This window comes from Mya arenaria, chromosome 6, assembly GCF_026914265.1.
Source record: "Mya arenaria isolate MELC-2E11 chromosome 6, ASM2691426v1".
In the NCBI taxonomy this organism is placed as follows: Eukaryota; Metazoa; Mollusca; class Bivalvia; order Myida; family Myidae; genus Mya; species Mya arenaria.
This window is the reverse complement of record NC_069127.1, coordinates 21737283-21759620: the sequence shown is the minus strand read 5'-3', so window position 1 is coordinate 21759620 and position 22338 is coordinate 21737283. Positions and strand designations below refer to the sequence as shown.

General features: G+C 32.9%; 1 protein-coding gene across 5 annotated transcripts; it reads left to right on the top strand.

The window, feature by feature from the left end:
• Positions 1-639: 639 nt before the first annotated feature.
• On the top strand, positions 640-14982 carry LOC128238873 (uncharacterized). 5 transcript variants are annotated; one of them, XM_052955171.1, is made up of 10 exons: positions 640-716; positions 3956-4046; positions 5763-5892; positions 6348-6479; positions 6869-7054; positions 7260-7400; positions 7685-8224; positions 8620-8756; positions 12267-12292; positions 12652-14982. In XM_052955171.1, exons 3-10 carry the CDS (start codon positions 5838-5840, stop codon positions 12680-12682), a joined length of 1248 nt encoding a protein of 415 aa, XP_052811131.1. In that variant the 5' UTR covers positions 640-716; positions 3956-4046; positions 5763-5837; the 3' UTR covers positions 12683-14982. The 5 variants fall into 5 exon arrangements, with proteins under 5 accessions (XP_052811131.1, XP_052811130.1, XP_052811128.1 ...); XM_052955170.1 differs by having other exon boundaries at positions 662-731; XM_052955168.1 differs by lacking the exon at positions 640-716 and adding an exon at positions 867-960.
• Positions 14983-22338: the final 7356 nt, after the last annotated feature.

Below are 22338 nucleotides of genomic sequence, written 5' to 3'. Positions count from 1 at the left end.
GTGTCACCACAGATCCCATTGAAAACGGCTTATAAGTATGCAGCGATTCCATGTGCTCAACATTGGAATTCACTCTAAAAAGCATCAGGACGACTTCGATATGATATGTTTCTCATGGATTTTGATAGTAAAAACTATAATTATACGTAAAACATTGTTTGCCAGCATTATCATTCAATCTTATCAAGAATACAACTCGGAGTGCAATAAATTTATTTATGACCTTTAAATCAACAATACACTATACACTATTATAAAAGCAATATTTCCCTTTACATCGTTTTTTAAACTATTTATTTAACAAAAAAGAAAATATATCGCTAGAAAATAATTGTATAGTCGAATGGTTTACGTTGACAAAATGTTACAAACAATCGCCTAAAGTGACTAAGCGTATCAAGGCTAGAATTCCATCACGTAAATTAAAATCACGTGACTTTCATTCATAAAATGGCAGATTCAATTAACAGTCATATTTCACACACACACAACTAAACCAAAGAAATGTTCTCATGCTTTTGTTAACGAAATGGCAAAAAAGACAGTATAATTAAAACATCAATTAATAAAGTTCCAACAAGGTTTGCTTGCACCATTTAGTGTAATAGAAAAATGGTGGTTATGGATGAGTATACCTTATTGATTGTAGCCTCATTTTCAGTTTTGATGTGTTTTCATTGAAGGATATTGTGTCTGCAGTTTTTGTGACTTTAAGTGTTAGTTGAACGTTTGTATGTATATATTTGTTTGCGCCTAAGCTATTTTTATTGTATGGAATAAACAAAACGTGACATATTCTCTCTCCAGACAGCCTTATGAAGCATAATTGTTATTTTTAGATTTTTGCTGTCCTTCACGCTTGGCCGATCTTAAATACAGGACTTAAGTTAGAAGAGTGTGCAAAAGTGATTAAATGTATGGATTAGCAAAGTTTTTCATTTGTTTAAAACTGGTGATAAGGTACATTTACATACAGCTTTTAATTTCATTTATAAATCAGCAATTTAACTGTTAAAACAAATGTTAAGCGATTGTATAAAGATGTTGAAGATAAACAGTTTAAGTGTAACTATAACTGGGTTAATTTGTACATTTCCCAAGGCATTCAACCTCGATGGGCTCTATAGGGTATCGACAAAAGGCTTTTTCATTAAATAAATACATTAAAGTTTTTAAGAGGAAGAGCAGGGACCTAAAGAATTCCAAACGTTTAATTCCAGTAACTAAAAATGGCAAATGTACACATATTATAAGTGCTGCGAAATAAGAGTCAAAGGTCAATAGATAGAGTCCGCAATTGTGTAAAGTCATGCTACTAGTATTGCTGGTAAAAGGAAGTTATGAAATGGGTTGAACTGAACATATAGTTTATCCATGCACAAAAAGCAAGATAAACTGATTTCAAAACCTTGCGATTAAAAACAAATCAGAAAACATTATAAGTTTTGTTTAATACCAGGTATTTCCTATCAAATTACCGTACGTTAGCGCTATCATCAATACAATAATTTGCATTCAGATACCTCTTTTTACGTTTCTCGTTATCAGGTATGCTATTAACTCCACGTTTAAAATCTTGTTCAGTTTTGGTCGAGCAATAACAATATAATGAATAACAACTGAAGCGGGGTTTAGACTTTTATGGGACTATTTACGAAATAAAGTGTGGCAAACCATTTTGAGTTAAAACTTGGATTCTGACGACTAAAACGTTTGAACAAATGTTGATATATGCTCAAATATTGTCTTTGAAGTCCATCATTTAGCAAAAAATGCTGTAGCGGGATGGGTTGATTATCACTTTATCACTTGATGCTATCAATGTATTAAATAATGGTTAAAATATCCGACAGCTTCGTATGAGTCCCTGCGGGTAAGTGGATATGGTACAGTTTTCTTAAAATAAATCTTGACTGTAGCGGCGTGGATTCGCTTCTGAGTGCATTTTATTTTGATACTTTAATTCTATTTTTACTGCAATTTCGGTATCAAAGAGTGAAATAATTTATATAAGTGCTTTTAGATACATTTCCTCGAAATTAATGAGCGAGTCCCTTAAGTATTGATGTTAATACAATTGCAATAAGGTTTGAGTTTTAGATGCGTTTTTTAAATTTACTCATCTGTAACAATTATGCCGAAAGAACAACAAAACACATTCAGTAAAACCTCAATTTAATCTGATGTTATTTTTTTTAATTGACATATAAGTAAATATCTAAAGCCATTAGTTTTTACCAAACAGGAATGGTTTAATGCGAGGTTATAAATATGTGTTTCCCTAAATGAATAGTAAAATGCGAGGGTAAAGGTATGTATGTACCAATATAAATGGTTTGATGCGAGGAAAATAGTATGTATGTACCGATATAAATAGTTAAATGCGAGGTTAATATTATAAATGTACAAAAATAAATGGTAAAATACATAGCTTTTAGTACAAATGTACCGAAAATGGTTTAATGCGAGATATCTAGTATGTATCTACCATACTACATAGTCTAATGCGAGATTAGGCAGTCGCAAATTAACCATCGATCAGTGAATTAATACTGAACACCTTAGTGTATGAGATTATACTTTACTTTACTCTACTGATCTAGCTTCTGTTAAAATGTACAAACTCATCGTTTTAAATTCAATATAAGCTAACGGTTGCTTTACCAAATTAATGAACGGCAGATTTAAAAAATGCTTCTTTCAATTGGACAAAATCTTATTTCGAACATTAAATGCGGTGACATTAAAACACAATACAGAATAGATCAAGTAGATCAAGCATGTTAAGCAAATCATGAGGAACCATTCAGTTTCAAAACCTTTAATCTCAGTTATTTTCAACAGTTTCAAAACCAATGAAGATAAACAAGTAGGCAATGTTCTGTGATGATGTTAGTATGATTCTATTCACTACCATGCGTTAGAAAATAAAAATCCAAGTGTAATACTGAGTAGCCATTTTCAAATAAGTGTTATTGCCCTTTAAATTATGACAAAGACAGTTTGGTCGTTGAATCATCCCTCACCATGCTCTCATACTTTTATCACTTACATTTAGTATGGAAACTTGTATCACTGAATTCATTAAACATAATATGTTCATCAACAAAACATTTAATGAAAAGGCGGAAGTTTAAATAGTACTTATTTTCATTGATGCACAAATAAGCGCGTACACTAACTATTGGCAATACCTTGTCCCTTAATCGGTTACGAAGTAAAAAAACTTAATAAGAATGCTGTGCAACAAAATAATTCAGTATATTCATCAAAACTATTCCGACTACGATAGTTTGTGCTTTGTCAGAGCGAATAAAACAATTGACTGTTATTTACATGTTCCTAATGTAATAAATGCTTTTATATACTGCGATATATACAGTACATACACAAATCACTCACTAAATAACTTTATATGTTATTATTTTAATGGTTTTGTTCTAAATAGATTTTCTGATCAGTAATATTATGAGAAAGTCTAAATATACAAATGCATTGTTGAGTGACTACAGGGGGTCTGTTTGATCATTGCGAATAGAAGTATGCATTTTCCTTCACGCTCAAGTGCTTACTTTTTATTAATTATATCCTATTTGTATATGGAATTTGAGAAACATGGTTTAGCCGGTTGTGTCATACGACCCTGATAGTTTATAAGCCCTTTTCTTTATCTATAAACAGATTGTATCAGAAGACAAGGTAAATAGTATGGCCTTAGCGTTTGCATCTTTAATGTTTCATTTTGTTGCGGGTTTAAAATACATAACTGTGGGTTCTTTAATGTTAATCAATCTGAAATGGAATTTGCGTTGTAATTACAGCTAGTAATTTTACTCAACTGTATCAATATCGTCGAAGAACCTATTTTTTGACAATTGATTTAAGCATTGTTTAAATATTTAAAACATATATTACTCTCACTGAATTTATTTTAATTTTTATCTTTATTTTTCAGAATAAACAACGTATATACCATAAGCAAAGCATTATCAACTAAAGAGAAAATGGTACAAATGGTAAAAGCCGATATAGAGCTTGAGGTTGAGGTAAGAAATATTTTGTTTTTTGCTAATGCATATTATATTATATTAAATTCGACAAACTACTTTTAATGTTCAAGCCTCCAGTAAGTTTATCGAAAAAGTGATAAGATGTGTTTTTTCAAGTACATGAATGTAACGGTCCTCGTTTCTTATTGGGTGTATTTACAAAAGCACACTAGTCTGAACAGAACATTTCCTCAACGCAAACATAGTAACCATGGTAACACAAACGTCACATCAAGTTTATGCATGACTCATTGTGTGTCCATCTGTGGTGGTTAATCCCTGTTAGACGAGATCGTCTTAACTTTATAGTGAAACAAATACACATTGCGTAAATCGAAAATAAATACCGTCCTATTTATGATAGAATATGCCTTGTGTGACAGAAAATTAACAATGTTCCGTTACTGGTGCATTGGATGTGATTTATACCCTACTACACCACCGTCTTGTAAAATATTTGTTCATTTGTGTTTATCAAGGTCTGCCCGCACCCATTTGTTTCATTATGGCCTGACCCCGCCGTGACTTCAACACGACTTAAATTGTGTTTAACTGCCATAAGTGGAATGAGAAAAAAAATCGAAGTCAAATCCAGACATTTGAAGACTTAAAGAAACAGATTGAGAATTTGTTAATTATGGCATCAACAAATTATACCTAGAGCTATCATTGCATGTGATTTACATCCCACTTCACCACCGTCTTGTAATAAGAAGTATCACTGGGAGTTATACATGATCATCGCATTCCCTTGTCGATGAGACAATTAAGTTGATGATCCTACTATATAAAAATAAGGACTATTACATCTGGGCATTATAGCATGCACTTGTTCTTTTAGTCTTAACAAACTTGCCACAGTTTTGAATGTATTTGACCTCTTACAAAACAAATTTTATGTTGCACATTTGAAGTCAATACCTCAAACACATATAAAGTTATGGATGGAATAATTTGGTTTATATATAACAAGAGCAGTCACAGAGTGTCATATTCCCCGCCGAATTCAAAACAGCCTTAACTTTATCTTTCGATAAACGATTACAATTTAACAAAATAGAATAACTAAAGAACATTACAAAGAGTAGTGATTTATGTGCACTTCACTTTTCCTAAATGAGAAATATCTGTATGTGAAGTTTCAAATAAAATATAAATTATAAAATAAGAATGAAAATTAGCAAAGGACAATAAATCAAAACATACTGCAGCCAGAGTTATGGTTCATGTGCAATTTACTTTTCCTTACTGTTGTATATATGTATATAACGTTTTAAGTCAATACCTCAAAGTATGTTCAAGTTGCTCCGGACAAAAAATAACTATTGAAAATAACAAACTTAAGGGCAATTACTCAAAAATACTGCACACATAGTTATTATCCTTTCACCAAGCTTCTTCCCAATGAGATATATCTTCATATGAGGTTTAAACGGAAATAGATCAACATTTTAAGATTGATGGAAAATCTCAATATTGTAAAATTCAGCACAAAATACCATTCTGGATGCTTATCGAGCATGCATACTGGACACATGTATAGCTTTTAAAGCATTTTCGATTTCACTTTTTTTTCAAATCTTTAACGGTATGACCCGAAGGAATGTTTTTGAACAATTTTCGTGTTATTCCACCAACGTGTATTTACAAAATAAGCTCTAAAATTTATCAGTTTCTTCCTTAAATATTTTTAACGTTCCTCTTTTGATTCAGGCCGTATTTTGGAGACCCTACCACTGGTTGTGAATGCTGTACCTTGGGAAAGTGTAACAATTCCATGTAATCAGCATGAAATTCGTCAAGGTGAAAAGTCCTGGTATAAAGAGGATGGACCGATGCCCAGGTTTGATAAAATAGTTTTAGTTTTATGTTTATGACAATTGTTACATTTGTGAAACATAAATTATATAATTACACGATTAAACATCGCATTTTAATATTAGCAAAGCGAAAACGATGACTTGCTCGATTGCATTTCAGAAATATTATCAAAATTCGTGTTCTTTCGTTGATTATTTTTACATTATTTGAGTATGTGCATTTTATCTGTTTTACATTTATAAGACTTTGTTCTTCTGAAGGTTTGACAATCAATTAAATCTTGCACATTTCCCAAAACTAGCTATTATAATTGCTCAAAATAGTTCTCTTAAATGCGCTCAAAGAATATCAGGTTTTTTCCCTGCTTGTAACCGATGTTCCTATTTAATTTTCTGTTCAATATAACTTTACTTATAACAGATTGTGTTTTCATTTCGGAGCGTTTCACACTTAAAATGTACCTCATTGTATTTATAGAACCTGCAGTGTGGCTTCCGGAGATTTGGTCATCAGTCGTGTATACCCAAATGACACTGGAACATACGTTTGCCATGTTGACGATTATGAGGATTCGAAAAGTAGATAAGTCGTATCACCACTCGTGCCAAGGTTCACACAAGACCCAATATCTTACATACTGTTATCACTGCAAAATGAATACTCAAGCTTAGAAGTCGGCGTCATATTTTTGCCGGAAGTAAATAATTGTAAGTGATATATCATTTGCTTCAAAATGACAAAACATTTATGTTAATTACCCTATGAAGCACATACATATTACCCAAGGAATCGCAAATGTATCGGATCGTGTTTTTGTGAAGGAAACAAAACAATGTTTGAAGCAAGCGTAATACATATATATACTCATTTCATATATGTTATTTTTGTTATAGTTTGGTAATTGTTTGAAACAATTATTACAGCTTATAGTTAAAAACACATTCGCATAAACACAACTGTCACGTACGTAATATCCTATTTCATTGAATGCATTTCAGGCATACTGTTGCTTTATCAGGGTATGGAAGATGGTAAAAGTTTTACATTGTCATTTGGTCTGGAAGAAGGATATCCTGTGCTAAAATATTATGTTTCTGAAATTCAACTTTCTCATATGAAAATTGGAAGAGTGCTGGAACCATATGCATGGCATTCCTTTAATCTTGTCATAACCAAAGATTTAGGTAAACCATTCCTTCAGTTTAGGTAAAACAAAATATACTACTGTATATCTGAGTAATCATAAATCGCGAGTTGTAGATGTACATACTATCATATGAAACTACAGGTTAAATAAACAGTTTGTTCATACAAAATAGTTTTTATTAATGGGATAAAAGTTTATTGATTTATGTCATTGAAGAAATCCAAAATATGTGTTGTATTCAGGTACAATTTATGTAGACAATAATACCTACCTGATCGCAAGTGAGGCTCTGGGCGTTGAAATGTCACAAAACCTGACTGGAAATCTGTTCGTTGGAAATCACCCGGACGACAACGTTGCAATCTTTGGGAAAGGATTTAAAGGTATGGCTTGTTTTATAGTTTGGCATTAAAACAGGATGCAGTGGTAATAAGGGGCATATCAAGTAATGGTAAATATTGGTATAACGTTTGCTTGGAATACTCAATTGGATGGATGGTCATAACTTAAGGAGTGGCAGTTACCCAAGACCCAAAACAAACATGGGGATGGTTGGGTTTGTTTACCGATGTATTATTTTGTTGAAAATCACAATTTGGTTTAAAAAAAAGTGGCCATGTACTGTCGTTTCAGTAGTTTTATACCGAGATTTGTTTCTTTGATATAGGTGTGGTTGTCAAAATGAAAATTCACGGTGACATGGTGAACTTTGAAGCGGAAATGTTGGTAGGCATTGATCAATACAATGCTTGTGAATATGACCCATGTGAAACAGGTGAATGTGTCATAGCAAACGTAAAATTTGGATATAAGTGTGTTTCTGATTCAAAAGTGAGTGCTCAATACTCTGACCATGACAAAGGCAAAGGAGATGAATCGTGTCTTGTAGAAGTGAACGAAAAAAGTGAAGCCGTATTTAGATGGACAACACAACAATTAAATCAAATCATGGATGTTTTGGTAAATGATAGACTAATTGCTATCTATGTTCCGATACACAATGAATCTCACCTCTACAACAACAATGATTCTAACCTGTATGCACCGTTGCTGACTGGAAGTGGGATGTGTCAACTTTTGATCAAACAGTTCATCAGGCCCGGTTTTAAAGTAATGATCAGAGGTACTGACATACATAAGGTAGAGGTCAGTGGAAAGTTAGCAGCAAACTGCAGAAATGCCTCTTCGTTATGGATCTATTTTAAAGGTACAATATTAAAAGAATTTTTATTTATTTTCATTAGCAAATATACAAATATGCATTACAAATCAAAGGGAAGAAAACGTTACTATTCCCAATCATATTTAACTCATGGTTATCTACATTTAAGACAAGCCCATGTTCTTGCATTGCGGTATTAATAAATACTTCAACAGATAACAGATCATTTAAACAATAATGTTCTTACAATTTCTTGATTTAAGATCCTTTTTGTCGTGATGAGAATAAGGAACATGTTTTTCGACCTTAAATTTAAAATAAAAATCTGATGGTTTACAATTCCGCATATAAATAATAAAACCCGTTTTAACTCTCCAATATATGTGTTTTCCTTCATTAAGTGTAACATTTACACTGATACGAATTTCTGATATTTGTAGTGAATGATGCAGACACTAGCATTAGCCCGAGTGTTATTGCGGCAAGCATATTGGGAACAGTGGTATTGGCTGGGGCGGTTATTGGTGTATGTCTCAGACAATATCGGACAGCAACAAAGAAAGGAATGTGTGAACGTGTATGTATGTTCATAACGAAGATTTTCTTTCTTAATCAATTTTGAGTGTATCTGTTATTTTAACCATACGCATTAATGAAAACGTGAGAAACATAAGTTTAAAACAAGCATTGTCGAGACAGTGAAACATTTTGTAAATGAGATAGGAAACTTCAGTGACAAGTCCGGTAGCCTCATTTTTTTATACAAACGTATACAAAAAGCACTTTTTACAGCTATACATAGAAAATATTTGACACGTATATAAAAAGGTATCTTTCATATGAAGAAACCAATTGTTTTGCGATTTTCTGATATAGAAAAAAGGGGGGTATTGGGCGAAAAAAAGAAAAAAAAGAGAAAGAAAATGCCCATAAAACGATTTAAATAGAAACAAAAGAGACAAACTGCCTTTCTAAAATATTTTATATGTGATGATTATAAAAGAAAAGCCCATTTTTTGCAAATGGGCTTTTAGTTTATCTTTCATAATAGCTATTTCACGTTCAATATTGATTAAAATATATAAGTATTTTTCAAAATTTCGGAAGTAAGGAATTGTTTCTCTGTTTTTTGAATAGAAAATGTAGTATTTTAGAAGTATTACTATGTAGTTAATGCAGCTATAATTTCTTTCAACGTTTATTCCTAACGAAACATTTTTTTAATTTAGTTCAGTTTTAATATTTTTTGAGTGGAGAAAGCGTTTCAAGTCATTCCACCGGTATTGTATGATATAACACTCCCAGAACATGTGGTTTATTGTTTCCTCAAAGCTGGAACACAAGTTGCATAAACTAGAATTGGATAATTTGCATTTAAATAGATATTTATTTGTTGGTATAATTCTGTTGATTATCTTAAACTGAAAGGCTCGTATACATGTGTCGATCGGTAGCCTCAAAATTAGCAACTGCCATGTTTAAAGGCACAAGGAGCAAGACCAAAGAGACACTAAGACAAAAGGCATTTAACAACTTCAACAGATTACAAAATGAAGTGTTGCTAAGCAAAGTTTCTATGGCGATAATCAAAATATGTATTATTATCATAAGCGATATATTTCAATGTTCATGGCCCTTTGAAGAAGTTGGGGCATATATGTTTCAGGAAATCCAAATAAATTGCGGTATTTATGGCATTACTAAGGTTTGAATGAGTTGGGCTGGTTAAAATTAATGAATTAAAAAGGCTTCACGGGTACTTTAATCATCCTAACTGCGATCATATCCCCGATGACATCAATCACGCCATTCATTACATATATATTTAAACCAATTGTTCATTATTTCTTTCCAGAATTGTTGAAATATAACTTCAATTCAATTAAAATTACCTTACAGTTATTCGTACTCATCCAATATGTACATAGATCGACCCGACCGTAACCGGAAACAAGTTTTCATACTACAACAAAACAACGCGTGAAATTGAAACGCTAATGAAAACACTTCATTTAACATATCATAAATTAACACTTTCCAACCTGTTACTTTAAGTTTTTCGTGGCCTGTTGACACATAACAAACAATTACTAACAATTTAACAGATTAATAATTTTTCAATTTACATGTATGAGGTGCAAATATTAGATTGTAAATGTCAGTAGGTCAGTTTGTCGGTCGGTCAGTAGCCCATGTCATGTCCCCACAATAACTGAGTTCCACATATAGCCATAACACATTAGTCGTGTGAATTCCCTTGACAACTAGATGACCTCAGCTGTTCTCTTAATCCGTAGTTTTGAGGTCAACATTAGAGTAAAGATTGTCAATTAACTTTGCTTGCACATAGATATAAGAATAGTGATACCTTTGACTTAAGACAATGAAACCTCACTTATAGTTTGTACTTGACAATAAGTTATCTTCAGTGGCGGTTGATGTCTTTTTAAACCAACCAATTTTCAAACACAAATAAGGCATCCGACACACAAATACGCTAGTTTTCTAAAAGCTACATTGCTATAAGTGTCAAATATTGATGCCTGGTCACCCAGCACAATTTGGAATCTATGTACGTATTTGATGGCAAATATGTAAATTATAGGACCAAACGTACATAAAACATAGGGGAAATATTATAGGACTCTTTCTTGGTTGCCTGTATCAGTTTGAGTTCGGTGTATAAACACGTATACTTCTGGATCGAGATACGTGATGCAGGTCACAAGAAAAGCGTCCTATCGTTATATTTCATTTGTTATATACTAAATATGTATTCCTTCTTTATTTTATGTTTCAATTCAATTTAAATTTATCGTTATTTGTCAAATGTCCACTTATGTAATGACTTGCACATATTTTTGTGTATTCAAGTCAAGGGAGAGTACTCCAACGAAACAAGTTAGATATTACAGAATTCACTTTATTGAGCAAAATAAGAAGAAAATGTTTTATATCTCAGCAAAATAAACAAGTTGCTTACGAAAATGAATATTAAATGTGATAGCACACACAAAATAACAAACATAACCCATACTTACTTTAGTATAAACAAATCGTCATTTCCTCCAGACGTTATGCGGCCATCAAATTTTGTTGAACCTTTACTTTGGTTGCCACTTTGAAAGAGTTGATCATAAAAGGAAACTGCCTTAAACACTTAGTGTGTCAAGATGAATAAGTGTTTGCTAAATTTTGGGCTGCGAGCGAGCATCTACTTACCAATTGACAGCAAAGAGAGTTTTGAATGACACTTATTGCTTACCTTCTTTCTGGATAATGCAATTGCGGAAATTCTTTACTTTTCATTTGACAAACTCTCCTGCTTAAATGCTGGTTTTCAGTTTAATTCTTACAATAGATACCTGTACTATTTAACAAGGGTACCGTGTATTTCGGCTTCAGGGTTTGTCACTATTTTTATCAAATCATTTGAATTTTGCATTGGTTTGGTTTTTATATAATTCTTTATAATAAGATTATTCAAAGGTATCGTTTTGATTAGTACAGCTATTGGTATTTATTAACATCATATGACTATGAACGCGATCTTGGACCTGTTGCCGCAGAGTATCGATGTTTAGACTATTACAGTAAGATCAAAAAGTCTAGATGATTCTGTTAAAACGTAATTAGAGTTAAGTTATACATACGTAAGTGGGTTTTATCATTTCTGTGCCGGTCAAGAGCTTGTATTTGATGAGGTGTAGGAAATTGGTCATGTATTGTAATGCAATAAAAAAACAAGGACATTGCAAAGGAATCGTATTGGTGTCGAGAAGGACAGTACTTGGATTGGTTGTCCATCAATATATTGTTTAAAAAGCAATCCCTCAATCCGGTATTTAGGCCTTTGAAATATATTTGCAATAAACGATGTTGTTTGCTCCCACCTCAGATAATGAGATCCAAAAATTTGGCCATGCTGGAAATTCTTATCATGCCCACGGACACCCGTAAGCAGCAAACAGATTCAACGGTTTATGTAAAGGAAACCATATATTATTATTTATGCTTAAAAACAGCATGATCTACACAAAAGCATCTTAATATATACTAAACTGTAATTGTTGTTTTGTCTTTTCAGAGAAAGAAAACAAGCAGGTCCAAACGGTGAGAGCAGTGTTTGTTTCTTTCCTAAGACAATAGTACATAATTTGTCCTTTTTCTTAAGTTATAGTGGTCGTTTGATGTTGTCTATAGGATTTATTTGTTGTTGTTTTTGTAGTAAGATCAGAAGTCATTGATATTTGTTTTTCAAAAGAAACATTTAAGGTTAGAGTTATTGTATTGACTATAATCCAATGTTATTGGTTTGGAGTTTAACAATACGGACAACTCATATAGATGTCAAATCGTTGAAAAGGAAAGGCAGTTATGGTACAATATTCCGTTTGTCTTAATTGTCTACAAATGATACAACTCTGAATTATTATTAAAAAAAAATATTAATAAACTATTTTGTGCTTCAGGCTTATGCGGAATGGAGATACTGCTGTTTAAATGCATGTGGTACACCGGGGGCGAATCCAGCACTGACCTTAAGGGATGCACATAACGGACATTCAATCGCCCTCCCATGATTGTTTAAAGATATTGGTGTTTATCCAACAAGATTTTATTTTATTTTTCTAGTAACATTAAAACTATTTTGTATTCCAGTGAACGAAATCAAAAACACTGTCGACATTTCGGAAGAGTGATTTGTATATATTACCAAACACTTTACCAATTCCATATGTTCGTTTGAGCTTCGGTCCATTCAAAGAAAATGGCGATACTGTTGTTAAGTTTAAGCATGTGTTAGTTTGCTTTAATTGTACATATTTCACATTTGAGTAGTGTGATCAATGGTGTTTATTCCATCTTTGATTAGCTACAACTTTGTGTGTACGGGAATTAATTGTATGAGTGGTTGATATCTTATGAAATCGAAACGCACTGTTTTGACTTTTTTTATGCTATACGAATCATGATTTGGTTTTAATGCGTTCCATGATGTAAGAAAATCATTCATAATATACCATTTTCAGAAAAGTTTATTAATCAAACTGTTGTCCATTTAACTTTCAAATATATAGGATTATATCGATACGATTTTAGTTTAAGATTTTCCAATGTATCTTTTTTAATTCTCGACCAAATATCGTTTTACTAAAACACCCAACAAGAGAAAGAATAAGATAAACCATTCAATATCGGTAATCTTTCAGCCGCAATTTTCATTGTTTAGGTTCAATATATTTCTCTTTTTTGTCTGGCATACCATCCCGTAAGGATTTGAAAAAACTCTTAATGGTTTTGACAAATATTTTGCTTGGGTTTGCTAGGACATAGAATGAAAATATTATATTTGGTAAAGAATAAGTTTTCACAACAGGAACTATACTATTACTACATTTATTTTTTATGAAATTCTCTCGACTTTTTATTGATATTTGTGTCGATTATTTGATGTTTATTATTTTAGAAGGTATTACCGAACGTTGCACATCCAGCACTCTAAGAATTATAGATTTATTTGTGTTTAGGTTAAGACCGGAACATTTAAAAAGGATTCTAAAGCTTAAATCAAGAATTCGAAAGATTCTTTCTGAACCATCGTTAAAATAAGTAGCATTATCAGCGAAAAGTGATCGTTTAATTTCCGTATAACTGACCTTTATTCCTATATAGTTTGACATTAATTGTAAACAAATTACAAATATAATCAAAGAATGTAGACAACCTTTAAATCACTATATAGCAGGCTGATAGGTCTCCAGTTAAAAAAGTGTTATGAACTTTTGTTGGGTTTTAATAAAAAAGCGAAATTATAGACTGTTTTTGAAACGACCATTAAGAAAAGAGTCTAGGAGACTTATTAAAACATTCTCGATATCGTTCAAAATGTTTGATAAAATTCAGAAGTAAGATCGTCTGAACCAGGACTTATTTTGTTCATATCGTTTAAAGTATTTCCGCATTCATACATCGAAGGTAGACCTTCGCATTGGCTGCTATAACTTTCGAAATGTTTATTAAATAAGTTTCTCATGCCATCGTCTATGTCAGTGTCTATGCTATATTTTAATTTTAAAATTTCAATTATTTTGTTTTGTTTTTTCAACAACTGTCACTAAATCATTTATCGCTTTTAATTAGAATACTCTTTTTGATGCATGTTTTTCGCCAGTTTTGCAAAATATTTTTGTGTCATTATTTTCATTCTGCAAAGTTTTTTGCCTTAAAATATATCCATTATCCATTATAGCTTGCTTCGCAATTTATCTAGTGTTTGCTTTATTTGAATAAGTTCTTGCGTTGTGATGCATTAATTTTTAATTCGTTTAGTAGGCTTTCCCTTCAGTTTTAAGCATTGATTTCTTATGAGAAACATATATCTACATTATAATGTCAAAATGTTTTTGATAGTGCAGCGGCGCTCCCTAGAAATACAAACAAACATAGTGAATGTTTTAGTGGAACAATTGTTGCTATTTGAGGATGTTAATTGCATGTGTATTGTTTATGTTAATATGATAGTGCAATGATCTTAGTATTTTATAAGGCTTTTTAAATCGATTCTTTGCTCAACATTTGTATGCGTTGTCTTATTCTCAGAAAGTTGCCAATTTTCAAGATATCTGCAAAAACGGTCATTGATGATTTTTTGGTTCACTAATGTTTGTTAGAATACAGCTTAACTAATTTGATAAATTGTAAAAGTTGAAATTATATTAAAGGAGACTATGTGTTCATTTATGTTCTACTTAAATATATGTTGAGGAAAGGTAACGTTATTGGAAAATTCTTTTTGAAATATAACATGAAACAGTTTCATCAACTTGTTTGAATCGTTATATCTTCATAAACATTTTTTTCTGTAAGTATACACCCCTGTTGATTACAAACTATGATTTTTTTCTTCTACAAGATCCAAAACGTCGAACCAGTTCTGTCTTGGCGAAGACCCATCACATCTATATTTAATACTTTTATTCTTCATCGCAAGATATCTGTTGATCTCCGATGTTCGTCATGGCGCTTCAAATTTATGTTTGAACCGATGATGTCTGTATCTGATTGTTGAGTACCTGAAGTCATCACATGAATTGAAATGATGTTTTACTTTCTATACTTACTATTGTTCGTGTTGGAGTTGACTCCATTAACGCTTTAAATTAGAAGGAATATGGTACATGAATGTTGCGGTGGTGAAACCAAATGTTCAGGCCAAGTGAAAGAATTCGATGGCCGTTTTAAGGAATCCGACCCACAAAAAATCTAGTTGGAACCACAACTTTCACAAAATCGAGCCTTTTGCACCCAGTACATCAAACAAAGTTCTTAAATGTATAACGAGACAACCTTTTGTTAAATATAGCTTGAAATATTTGATGAAATGCTAAAACCTACGGAATGATAACGCCTTTCATTACAATCGAGATATTTACGTTGTGAACAAAACGCTTTAGCAAGTAATGCGAGTTGTAGGCGATCAACTTTTGATTTTTGTTCAGAACCTTGACATTTAACATAACATATAGTAAATAAAATGTGGAACCCCATTCCCTAATTAGTTTCTAATTAACTCGCTTAAACCCCTTAAAAAGGAGATCTAAGAGACCATACTCACCGTTTACGTCATCTCATTGGCACTACAACGGAAATCGCGTTGAAGTATTTTCATCGCATAACAAAATGTAATTCCATTGAGCTTAGGTTAGCAAATTGGTCACCAGAATGAAAAGACAAGAGACATGAAATAAGAGTAATGTTTATACAATAGAACGCCGTTTTGTCGTGATTTGTGCATATACTCGTCTTCGTATATATAACCGTATTTTAGTATAAGTAACCTTTTCATTTGCAGGTTACGAACGAATGATGCGAAATTTCGGAAACGAATGTTAGCCTCTACTGCATCAAGGCCAAACATTCAGAACACAAGGAAACACTACGCTGAAAGACAACAAATATTAAACAAAAATCAAAATATAGTATCAGAATAATGTAACTGTGAATGCGAACACATACTGGGTCTAAGAACTCCCCAGCGATACAAATGATAATAAGAGTACGTTTACCCCTGTGTCATAGCTGCATTGATGTGATAAATAATGCATGCTAGCAACTTAATCTAACCGAAAACTCTTTGCTGAATTTAGACAAATGTCATATCATGCATACTTACTTTTTCCGCTAGTATATCGGCATTGGTAAGTGTTCGATTAACTGCCTTGCCATGGTCAGTGAAAACTAAGCAAGAACACACTTGGTCTTAAAAGCGGTTTTCGGACAGCCAAAACTGCATCTGTGCTCGGGCTGCATAGTGGCTTTCAATATTCAAAGAAGATGGGAGTCCTAATGTGCCATGATAAAACGGACGAAGTACGCAACTATGTAAAATCAATGCTATCGAGCAAATGCATATTATAAAAATAATAAGTCATCTGAATTGCTGTTGGTGTATTTCAAATTTATGTATATGGTATTAACAAGGGAATGGATGGCAAATCATGGAGAAATACTGAGAGCATGATCAGTTTTGAACTGTATGGTTGATGTTGAGATATATATATATATATAAACCAGAATGTCCAACAATGTTTACGTTGATTTGGGTAAGATATTAAAACCATTTTTGTCTCTCTTCACATTTCTACTGTACATTATCAATTGAACTAAGCAAGCAAGCGTTTTGATAAGTAGGTGGTGTTTGCGGTGATTTGCACACTTATATTTAATCAAGTTGAAGATTTTGCCATTTGTTCATATCGCAAATTTAAATTCTGTGTGTAACAGAGATCATGTTAATGTTTTTACATATATTTCGTCAGAACAGAACATCTTCCGTTGATGGTAAGCAAGCTATTGTATATGCACTTCATCAAAATCTGTTGTGTGTCATGTCCGATTTATTTTCGTCGACACTGATAATAGTTGAGGCCAGAATAACCAACCTTCAAGAGAACATACCCGATGATGGTAGGGATTTCAGATTTTGAAAGACTTATCACCCGTCTGATAATTGAAACGTGCCGAAACGGAGTTAATATGATTATGATTCAGTCGTAATAACTTCTTTTGTTCGCTTCATATTTATACCGTAAATTAGAAAGTACATGAAACCAGATTAAAACGAAATATAATCGTGCAAGCCAAATGTTGGGTGCAGCGTAGACGGCCACTCTGGATGACATAGGCTTCAAATAATTCTCATATAATTTCCAAAGTAATTTACCGGCATTAATCCTACAATATGGCTTAACTTTACAAACAATTTACCACACGATTTTAATACACAGGGTATTGGTTTAATATGTTGATGTTGTACGCTGTGGCCCAGCTAGTAAGCATTTGCAGTCGACTCGACCGGTGGGTTAATAAACACTTAAATATGGAAGATATGACAGCCTACGAGAATATTTGTGAACAAATACAGGATCAAGTTTGATTGATAACATAGATAAGCGAAGCCGTTTAAGCCACTTTACAAAACAAAGACACACACTTGGAGACAAGTCGTTGCTGACCGTACTGATTATGAATTTTGAAAGTAAAATATATACGCATTTGACACGTTTGGTAGACATCAATTATCGGTTCACACATATCAAAGTGACAAAAATGTAGAATTTTGTCCATCGATTAAGAGAGAGAGAGAGGGGGGGGGGAGAGAGAGAGAGAGAGAGAGAGAGAGAGAGAGAGGGAGGGAGAGAGACACAGAGAGAAACAGAGAGAGAGAGAGAAAGAGAGAGAGAGAGAGAGAGAGAGAGAGACAGACAGAGAGAGAGAGAGAGAAACATTAAAAGCACCAATAAAGGATAAAAGGAATGTGTATGGATATGTTAAAATAACTGCAAATAAAACAGCGCCATTTTGACAATTTTATGTTATCCAATATTTGAGAATGAAATGTTAATAGACGCATATGAATAGATTATGTAGCACTTGAATTGTACCCCTGATTTTGCGATTGAAGCACTTGCTTTTTCTGGGAGTAAAATGGATCTGTAAGCCCGGGCGTAAGAGAGTTTGCACAATTACGCCAATATTTATCATGTTCATGTAATTTTGAAATACTTATAATATTTAAATAATTAATTCAATGAAGTTATAAATGATTTAAACAGAAGGCCTTGTATTACAAAATAAACTATTCGTATTGATATTTATGAGTGTAACGAAAACAATCTTCAACCACTACTTTATAATAAAACCTGCTAAACCACAATACATTGGTTACACCAAAGTAATTGTAATCATTAAAACAGTTCTAAGGTTACAGAAATAAAACGAAATAGTGACAATACTCAATCGCAACATTATGAACATTAAGGTAAACATTAAAACATCGAAATTTCTTAGAAAATACTTGTTGTGTACCAAAAATAAAAACACATGATGACTTTAAAGCTAGTAGTGACAAGCGCTAGTTGGTAAAATGTATGAACAATGTCAAATATTACTTGTTTTCAATATTTTACATAACCAAGAAAAACATTTTCTCATGCGTATTTATCATGGAACGAATGGTCTTTGATAACGGCTTCCGCAAGCTCGGGTCGGACAGGTTTATTCTTCCGCCTGCTGCTAAAAGATAATTATAATAAATAGTTCCTAATAGAGTTGATGACAAATCACCGCATACAATCGAAATATCCAAACAAGCAACACTTAATATAACTATAAGACTAGTTACCCGTTATCAAATGATTTATATATTCTGTAGACGACCAAACACAGTCGACCAATCAGATTTACTACGGAATTTAATCAGTGGAATCCCAAGTATATTTATCAAGTAGTGAACAAATCATATCAGTTAACGTGATATTTATTGACACTCAACCACCAAAGCAATGATAAGCGGTTTTTGAGGTTGTTCTATTTATAGTAATTTCAAGGGAAACAAGTTATCAACTAGGTTATCATGTATCTTGTTATATAAAATGAAAGTGACAGACAATAATTCCTAAATTGATAAGTAGCATTTGCACTTGTTTTGAAACCAACAGGTATTAAGTGTTATTGAAAATAAGGATACTTATATTTCAAAAAACGTTTGCTCTATCCATCCACTACCCACCCACCTAAAAAACACCCACCCACCCATCCATCAATCCATCAACAAATTTCGATTTGTTTCGAAGAAGAAAGTAATAAGACAACTGTTTGAGAATTGAGAAAGAGTAATATTGCCGTTCTCTCCCATCTTAGCTATCAATTGTTGTTGAGATATCAATTGTTAATATGTTGGTGTGGTTTGTGTTTCGTGTGAAACGAGCTAGCAATTTCAAATAAGATCTGGATATCAGATGAGTTAATGAAACAGAGTGAGAACAAGCCATTTCGGCGCGATACCTTAGCTTTTCCGCATTGCCCTCTTTGTTCTTTAACGTTAAGGTACACAGCAACGATAAATTAGTGGACCACATTCCAGCGTTCTCGTAATTTCCTGACTACCACCCTCTTTTACCCTGCGCTAAGCAAGCAAGCAACTAGTACAAATGCATACATATTTCGGTAAGACTCGGTCGGGGATTAAACCAGGAAAAAATAAATATTTTACTATCAAACTGTATCTTTATCCATTCACTCTCGACATGTCGAATCCGACATAAAAGAAGATCGCTTATATTGTCAGTGCAATCTTTGGAAAAAAAATGATCCGCATGACGTAAGTAAATATCGCCCAATCTCATTGTTTTCGGTAATCAGTATGTCCCTTGAAAAGATTATTCAAATATACTTTCTATACCATGTATTTTGTCATGGTCTTGACGAAGAATAACAGGTAAGAGTAGTAGCAAGTTTCGCATGTGGGTCTTTTACATTTTTAAACTCGAATCGAATGGCATTTCTGGTTTCTCTTCTTAGTCATTTTTCAAATTACCTACTGTAAAATCATTAATGTTCGTGGGGCATTAATGTTCGTGGTTTTCGTGGGTGCGGCGATCCACGAATTCAATATCCCACGAAATATAAACCCTTTGTTCACGTTTTCAATTGCCATGTTATGTACAATTTAAGTCTAGTTTATTCGTTACAGAGGCCGCAGTATAGAGCGTAAATATCCGTCCCACTGAATATCTTTCTATCATTGTTTTGTAAATATTTTATATCAGCCTTTAACAAATAATAAACCAAATCATTGTAATGCATTTTTATGTACCAAATGACTGAAGCACGTGCCTATATATGTGCTGTCCATGAAAATCTCCAACTTTAAAAGATGTGAGTGATGAGTGTCGGTTCTCGATTTTTTTAAATAATTAGTCGATTCCATTGAAGGTCACTGAGCACCTAACGTGACAATGTACAAAACAACTCGTTCAATATACTGATTAAACAAAAACGTTTGAATAAACATTGAAATGAGATGGTATTCAAAAGTGATTGAAACTATAGACATCAGCAATCTTTAGGGATTGTTTACTCAAAATTACGGACCTTCTCGGTGTTTTTACAGTTAGAAAAATTCTTAATTTGCATTCAATGGCTTCGCTTATCTGTATTTATGATCAGGGTACATCTTCGTTTATGACCTTAATTTCCAATTAATTCGATAAATGACATGGGTATATGCACAAATTGGCATGTCGTACTGTACTCTAGCGAGTGTCATAAACCGGGTGACGTAGAAGACGGATATCACGGGCCAGCGCGTGGGATAATGCTGACGATCTAGAACGATCGCAGTTTCAAGTACCCATGACATTGTAATTTCACGGCAAACCAGGAAATTTTATGCCAACGAATATAAATGATTTCCCTAAAGTGTTATGGCTCAAAATCCACATACGTTTCTTCGCGGACAATACTAGTTAATATGTTATTGTCGACGATTCTGTTACCACCTCGTCATTATTAAATGCAGACATTCACAAACAAAATTCACAATGAGCAGAAAAATAGTTGGTTTTCTTTCAATCCACAAATACAAAGATTTTCTTATCATGTCACGCAAACAAAACAATCCGATTCATCCTTAAGTCTTCATGGCTATCACACATATACACCTCCTTGGTCTCAATGTTTCAATGGACGGCACCTGGCACGAACATATTCGGAAAACAACAGAAAACAGAAAACAACAGGCTAAAAAGTTCATGCCTTAAAAACTTTGATGTACACACTCGACCAAGAGTCACTTGAAATACTGTATAAGTCATATGTTTGCCAAACGTTGAAATATTGTGATTTCGTCTAAATAAATCTTACCCGACGACATGAATATCTACTCCGACAAGTTCACCTCTAAGCACTCATAATTATAACTTGAACTACGAAACCTGTCTCTCACGGAAAACTTCATGAAGATTCTGGGTATGAATCACTTAAGTCACAATGGGAACTGCATATAATTATATTCTACCACAAGATGGTAACATCACTGACACCTACATATCTTTCATTCCTTATCCAAGACCAAGTACGTTATGCTACTTTCTATACCCCCCGGAACCCTTCTTCTAAAAAAAACTCTTTTGCAATACACAACTATTTTCATCCTCTTTTATTCCTTCAACAATTGCTCGTTAGAACGAGCTTCCTGTACATGTCAGAGAATCCGATTCACTTTCAAACGTAAACTGTCTCTTCTTTATAACTGACCAGTCCCGTCGTTTTACTACAAAGGCACTCGAAAGGACAAGAGTAATCATTTACGCATTTTGAATTACTGTAGCACCCAGAGAGAATTTTTTTAAAGAATATTGATCAAGATCGATTCTGTCAATGTGGCCCCATCGAATCAAAAGTGCATTGTTTCTTTAACTGTCAACTCAACCACAAGCAGAGACAAATTTATTTAAAATTTATAAACATTTCACTGTCCAGATACTTTTAATTTGAAACACTCTATTAAACGAACCATATTCAAACATTTTTTTCAAATTTATCTCCGACACTAAGATGAAAAAGTCGTACTCGGGATTTCACCTGAATTCGGGCATGACCAGGCTGAACTTGAACTTGATTCATTATTCCCCTTCCTCTTCTTCTTCTTCTTCTTCTTCTAATTATGATTTTAATACTCAAATTCTTTTCTAATAGCTTTTTATTAATTTAAAAGAAATTTTTTGTTGAAAGTATTTGTTTGCCTCAGATGTTTGCTTTCGTTAAAAAACAAACATACTGTTCTTTTTACAGGTGGCGCAATTATCACAACC